At 34.3% G+C, this 7,584-nt stretch overlaps 1 protein-coding gene across 2 annotated transcripts; it reads right to left on the bottom strand.

Moving 5' to 3' along the window:
- Positions 1–1,081: 1,081 nt before the first annotated feature.
- LOC129951259 (segmentation protein paired) lies at positions 1,082–3,313 on the bottom strand. Of its 2 annotated transcripts, none has more exons than XM_056063343.1 (2): positions 3,014–3,313; positions 1,082–2,818 (listed from the first exon to the last, which is right to left on the bottom strand). In XM_056063343.1, exons 1-2 carry the CDS (start codon positions 3,078–3,080, stop codon positions 1,281–1,283), a joined length of 1,605 nt encoding a protein of 534 aa, XP_055919318.1. In that variant the 5' UTR covers positions 3,081–3,313; the 3' UTR covers positions 1,082–1,280. The 2 variants fall into 2 exon arrangements, with proteins under 2 accessions (XP_055919318.1, XP_055919319.1); XM_056063344.1 differs by having other exon boundaries at positions 1,082–2,815.
- Positions 3,314–7,584: the final 4,271 nt, after the last annotated feature.

The following is a 7,584-nucleotide window of genomic DNA, read 5'->3' as shown; positions in this document are numbered from 1 at the left end:
TTTATTAAAAATGGTTGATCATAAAAGTAACAGTTCATAAAAAAATCAAATCAAACAAACCTAAATTTGGTTAACTAAACTATTAGTTTTAAATGTCAGAAACTCAAAACTCATATGGATTTAGGAAATGTTTAAAATTTTAATTATCCAGTTTGTTATTTAAATATTTGTTAAATGCTAAGATGCCTTAAAATAGGTATCTTTTTAACTTTGTTACAAAAATGACTTTTAGACTTAATCCTGCTCTAGAGGAGGTTGAAAAATTTAGGTTTTTTTGTGGATTTAATTTTCGAAAATGTTACCAAAATAAATCCGTTTAAGAGAAACCTGATTTCATTTGAGTTAAACGAGTTAGAAGAATTTATTGGCATATCATTTTGAAAAACTTTTAATTCTAAAACTATAAGAATAAATCTTTTTAAACGGAAGTGACATAATTTTTGAGGTCCTATTAAATAACTTGAAATTAAAATAAATTCATTATTAGAAAATTCTAGTTTAGGGCGTAATTTTTTGATAAATCGTTAAGAATTTGTACTAATTTATGCATGTCCAATGTTCGTACAATCTTGGCGTCACAACACGACATTCGGCCCGTTTTCACTTCGAAAGCCGTTTTTTCATGTTTTTAAATTTAGCGATAGAATCTAGCCAATGCTAATTAAAATTTTTGAAGAAGTGGCAGAATAGCGTCAGAATTGCGATTTTGAAAATGTTGATCCTTCTTCAATTTTAAAAAATATTCACTTTTGAAGGTGGTTTTTATTTTAAATAATATTAGTTAAAACTTCTCTTAGAACGTTTTCGACGTATTTCAAAACCCCAATAATAAATCTTTCGAGTTTTTAGTAATATTACTTTCAGAAATTTTGGAACCAAACGTGCATTGCAAGGAAAATTATATTCAAAGCTTATCAAAATGTCACTTCAATGTATCTTCACTTGAAGTAAATTTACGTTGGAGTTCCTAAAGATTGCCACTGAGGTCCCATACTTTTTTTGTTACTACAAATGATATTGAGAAAGCAAAAAACCATCTTGAATTGCACGAAATTAAAGTACAAACATTATTTTTTTAGTAATGATTTATTCCTTAAATTGTTTTATTAAAAAATATGACAAAAATTAAGTAAAAAAATTCTTAAAACTTAACACTTAACTTAAAGAAAATATAAAATATTTAAATTTACAATTTACAATCCAATATATTTACATACGAACGAAAGAAATTAAAATGTTTACATTTTAAATAAAAATTTAAAATAAAAATTATAATTTGTTTACGATGAATAAAATGGATAGAAGGCCTGCGGCATTCCAAAGTTCTTTGGTGGCGACGGGAAAGCTGTTGAAAAATTGGAATGCATAAAAGCTGGAGGATTGGGGTGCATTGGCATGTGCGGATGATGAGGATGATGGGGATGATGGTGGTGATAGTGATGGGGAGGATGGTGGACTCCGTAGGAAGAGTTGGAATTATTGGGGGCGAATCCATTGACAGGGTTGGAAGTTGCGTGGGTAATTTCTTGTGCTGCAGTTGGACGTGATGATGGGTTAGATGTGGCAGAAATTGGATTCCATGGCGAAAATGTGCTGAACTGTTGTTGAACCCCGGCCGCTGCTGCAGTCTCCTCGAGCTTTGTAGCCGAGTGGATATCCTCATTGCTGTTGCTGTTTACGGAATTTGAGCAAATAGCCGTGGATAAACTGTTTGGTGTGGGAGGAAGCTGAAGTCCGCAAGAGTAGCCATGGTTGGATTCCACGGGGCTATCATTGCGTGGTGCGGTTGGGTTGGTTTCCAATTTAGTGTAGGCTGAATTTAAGTTCGACAAAACTGTCGGATGATGAACGTATTGTTCTTGATGATGAGTCGGATATGAGGCTGATGAATTGTACACTTGATGGGGTGGTGTGACCGAGGCGGCTGTGTTAGGTGATCCAGCGGTGGCGACAGCGGCGGCATGGTTATTGTAGAAATCGTACATGTGGCTTTGGGAGTAGGCACTTGGATCTGGAATAATAGCATCTCCATGCGGCATCATTGTGGAGTAAAAGTTGTTAGAAGCTGACTGCATGGTGGAGCCGTAGGAAGCCATTGTTGCAGGTTGGGAAGTTTGCTGCTTCCTTAGACGTGCCCGACGGTTACTAAACCAGACTTGAATACGAGCCTCAGTGAGTTTGGTGCGCAAAGCAAGTTCTTCACGGGTGTAGATGTCGGGATATTGTGTTGTCTCGAATGTCCTTTCCAGCTCATCTAATTGACTTGCGGAGAAAGTTGTCCGTGACCGACGCTGTTTTCGCTTCAATTGAATCCCAGGTTCACTATCACAATCTGATAGATTAGCATCGTCATTCGATTTTACGGATTCTTCAAGATATCCCCCATGATTTGACTTATTGGAACCGTCATCGGAGGAACCATCGCGAGATCGGAGGAGTCTTGAGATTGCCGAAATAGTGGGAACCGTTAATTTGTCACAAATTCCGTCTTTGATGAGCTTTTCACGAACTTCCATTGAGTAAATTCGTGGGTTTTCACGCTGATACTCCTGAATACGGCTTTCAATCTGGGGAGATGTCACTTTTGGCTTTGATCCTCCAATTACACCGGGCCGAATAGAGCCGGTCTCTTGGTATCTGTTAAGGATCTTTGAAACACATCCATGGCTAACGCGCAATTGACGGGATATGGAGCACGGGCGGACACCTTCACTGGCCAAATTGATGATCTGACGGCGAATATGGTATGGAAGAGGACGGCCATTGATGAAGACTCCACCGAGCTGATTTCTTCGTCCTTGGCCGTTTGACATATCTGCTGGGAGAAGAAATACATTAAATATTATTTTTAATTTTCGAGGTCTCATCTCACAAGAAGAATATTTGAAAGATTCTTAGAAGAAGTGCGTGCGAAAAATATCGATGCGGTATTGCTACCTGCGTCAATTTATTGGTCTCGCTTCCGATCTGCGGAATCCTTATTCAAAATTCGTATATCGGTTCTGAAACTTACCTTGCAAGGGACATCCATTGAAAAAAGTGTTGTGCATTGCTGCTGCTGCAAAAGCAGTAACTGTCATCTTTTATTTACGCAAAAAAAGATTGATTTATCCAAAATTTGTGTCTATCACTAAACGTCTATGTGGCTGTCAAAACTCCACGATCAAATCACTTTTCACTTATTGGCTTAGATATTATTGTTCGGTAAATGTATCCAAAAGATTCCAATCGTATGTTCACTTCCAAAATAATATAAGATTCAAATCTCAAAAGTTAGAAATTATTTTCCGAGCACGTCTTTTCAGATGCGAAGAACTTTTCAAACTGACTCACTTGGAAGATCTTTCGTTCAGATCATCGATTCTGTTCGAGTGCCTTTGCCTTCGTTGCGTGTATCTTTTTCCTTGTGGCCTGTAAAAGATATTTTCTTTCGTCAAGATGTCGACTGTCTTCATTATTGTGCATTGAGAAAGCAGGTTGTTGAAATACCAACGAATGGTAGGAGTCCATTTGATGGCATCTCTTTTTGACGTATGCTTTTGGTGGAAGAGGTATAGTTCCGACATTGTGTTTTTGTTGTTGTTTTCAAAATACCCGTTTCTAGGTTACACTTGTTCGACTTCTAAGCACCGCCTTCATAGGAAGATATTATATTCGAGTATATGATAAATTACCAACTCGAATTCGAATTTGTTTGCATATCGCGCGTATTTTTCTGGATTTATTGGTAGTTATTTATTTTTTTATTGGTTCTGTTTGTTTAGGTTGATGAGGTAACTTAACTAAGAAGTGCGAAATTATATGACGTACTGATTTGTTTTAATAGAGTGTAGAGGTAAGAAAGGTGTTTTATTGCTCTGACGTTATGATAGGGCTAAGTTAAAGCGATAATGAAGTCAATTTGGGTTATTAGCCCCTTTTTTTGCAATATGTACATTATACCTAAGTTAAATGGAACGAATCTGTATTAACATTGTTTTTTTTTCTTACAAAAATTGTTTGATTTAATTAATGAGCTTTTATAAATAATATTTTATGCATGTTGTACATTTACATGAAATTATTTTTATTTGCATTTAAGGACGATAGATCTAATTGAAATATGATGAAAAAGTTGACAATGAAAATAGCTTGGTGGATTTGAAAGAAACATTTTTGAAAAATTGATTTTTTAATTTAAAATGATCTTCTACCATCTAAAATATGATGTCCCAAAAGATTGTGGTCTGTAAATACTCGAGTTTTCAAATTTACTGGACGGGATTAAAAAATCATGCAATTTTCACCCAATTAACTGGAAATTTTAAATTAACATGTCTTGAAAAATAAATTATAGATTATTATAGAAGTAATATTGGTGGATCTTAATCATAAATGAAGGACATAATTTTTTTTTGAGACAAAATTCTTTTAGTCATGGAAAGTTATAAACAAATTTCGACAAAGCTGAATTTTGTTAGAGAACTTTATTTATATGTCCTTAAAACTCCCAAAAAATTAATTTCATTTGGATTGAAGCAAACATTTTAAAGGTTAAAAGTTTTCAAGTAAATTGTTAATACATTTTGTAGCTCATCTAATTCTTATGTTAATTATTCTTGTCTTGTTTGAAAGGTTTGTAGGTTCTTGTGTTTTGTTAAAAAAGTTTTCAATTGAATTATTCCACGAAAATTATAAAAATAAACAACAATCTTTTGCGTATGATGAAATAGTTTGATTTCAAAATCTATTTTTGTTAACGAGATTTTTAGTAAAACCAATTTTTAGTAGCATTTCTTAAAAGTCAATGTTTTCTATTATTCAGAGATATCGTACCGAACATTAATTTTTACAAATTTTGCGTACTACTTTTTATAAATTTTAAATTAAACAAAACTACTGAATACTGAAAATCATCTCTAATATATAAAATTCTCCTGTCACAAAATTAGTTGCCACACTCCTCCGAAACGGCTTAACCAATTTCAATAAAATTTTGCATATACATTCGTAGGTCCGAGAATAGGTTTTATCTATTTTTTATATTCCTAGGTCCTATGGTTTAATTGCATTAACATCGAAAACGGTGCAACAATCTTACGATAGTATTCAGAGACGTACAATGTGTCATTGATTGCTATTGAGGATCTTAGCATTTTCATTGCCAACTTACCACTTAGTCATTTCGGTATGCATTCACCAAATAAAAATTAATCTAATTTAATAGATACTGAATTGAATCGTGAACTGTAGTTCAGTACAGTACTGTAGAAATGGCAGCGATTGTTCCTCGCGATGTCCCACTAAGGAATAAAGAACAAAGAAACATTTATGACCACAATCGTGCTCGCAGTTTCGGCAGGACAAGGTGGATTCTTTTTTTGTTGGATGCACCAGGCAAAACATTCCTTATTTTGCTAATTCTTGCTAAAATACGATCAAATAATGGTATCGCATTGGCTGTTGAATCTTCTGGTATTGCGCAACTTTATTGGAAGGAGGCAGAACAGCCCATTCAGCACTTAAACTGCCACTAAATGTTCAAAATACCACAGACGCGTGTTTAAAATCATCGCCACTGTGCCGTAAAAAAGAACAACTGAAAGTAAATACATATTCTTCAAGATCTATTCGCTGAAACCTTTTCAAAACAACAGTTGTTGTGATATACGCAACGGAAAAGTTACTACAGATGGAACTAGATGCAAAAATTACCAGTCGATTTCTGCACGATTATTAAATCACAAGATGCTTTGATTGGCCAATTTCAATTTCTAATTAGATTCACATTTTCAATGACTATCAATAAGTCTCAAGGCCAAACGATGTCACGTCTTTTTTAAACTGCTATGGTAAGAAAACCACCACGCAATTTTCTTGAGAGCCCTTTCTGGATCTTTCTGCCTTATTATCGGTATAACAAAATTTATTTGAAGTTGATATCTCTTCTGGTTCTTGAGCTATGGAGGACGAAAAAACCGTCGCGATCGTACGGATGTACGAATGTACGTACGTTCACACGCAAGTACTTTTATTTCAACTCTAGGCACCTTGAAACGTCGAGAAATGTCAACATTTTCAATTCGACAAATCGGAATTATTACAATAACTTCATATGGGAAGTTAAAACGATTCTGTCAGACAAATTGATAGATTTTGAGAAAAACGTACGCAAAATTTTGTGTTATAGTACAATTGGTCACAAATGTAGTAAAGCCATATATTTTTTAAGGTAATATTTTTTATTAGAAAACCAAGTTTCAAAGTATTAACGCTTCCTGTCGACACCGGTTAAACGATGCCATCTTGAAGTTAATATTTTGTTTGCATTTTGGTAAATTATTTCCATAAAGCTTAACATTTCACAAAATATTCTAAAAACAACTTGAAATCGATGCATTTATATATAAAATAATAATTTTAATGACATTTGTATGTCAATTATTTTTTAAGTTATAGTTGTCCAAACTTCGTTTTTGTCAAGACGCAGGTAGAAAACCTTTGTTCTTTTTGGATAATGCTCATTATAATTTTTGTAATGTTTTAACAACCTTTGAAATAAGCCTTATTCTCAGGAAGAACTTGTGATAAATTAAATTCTAAAAAAATTGTTCTTGTAGAGTGTGGTTAAAATTTAAGGGCCGACGTTGATTTTGAATTAAACACAAATTATTTAGAAAATTATTGTCATTTATTTTTAATTACGATAATATTCGTATGAATCAAGTGTAAATGACAAAATATCGACCAAATGGGTGCATGGCTGACAACATTAATCGTACATAGAAAAGAATGAGAGTTTTAAGTATTACTAGGCCTTAATTCTCAATATGAAGAAATCACATGATCACGTGAGATAAGATGGCCATTGAGTTTGTAGCTGTGTGGCAAGTAGCACCGTCCTGTTTGAACCATTAAAGGTTCGTTATCATCTCACGAACATCATTCACAGTAACTACCTGACCGGCCTCGTTTTTAAAAAAATATGGTCCTATGGTGCCGCCAGCCTCAACACCAAAACCAAACATTCACTCTTTGTGGGTGCGTTAATTTTCTGACAACCACTTATTGGATTATCAAATGCAGCAATTCTGCTTATTGACAAATCCACTGAGTTAAAAATGGTAATCCACAGGTGCCAATTCTTACCACTATTCTGACCGTTAACGATGCTTGAAATAGTTTAGAGGCTTTGTCAATTGCACCTTGTAGGTATATAAATGCAAGTCTTTATTTACAGCTGTGGACAACTAATTAGAAACAAAGAGAAAAGTCATATCTTATTATAAAATTTATAACTTTATGATATCATTTACCTTATATTTATCTTTAATACCTTGTTGCGAAACCTTTTTGCTTCAAAACTTCCCGACAACTTCGTTCCATTGATGAAATAAGCCGCGTGCACTGCTCTACGGGTACAGCCTTCCAAGCAGCTTACTATTCTCTTTAATACCTTCGAAAGAACATCATTGGAGATATTTTTGAGGGCACCAGCTCTTTTAACATCTGCCCCAAGATGCTCTATCGGATTTAGGTCTGCACTTGATGATACCCATTCCTGAACTGTTATCTAAAGAACTCTTTCGTAATTCCAGCAGTGTG

Source organism: Eupeodes corollae, chromosome 3 (assembly GCF_945859685.1).
Source record: "Eupeodes corollae chromosome 3, idEupCoro1.1, whole genome shotgun sequence".
NCBI classification, from domain to species: Eukaryota; Metazoa; Arthropoda; class Insecta; order Diptera; family Syrphidae; genus Eupeodes; species Eupeodes corollae.
Note: the sequence above shows the minus strand (reverse complement) of the source record. Positions and strands in the feature narration are given on the sequence as shown.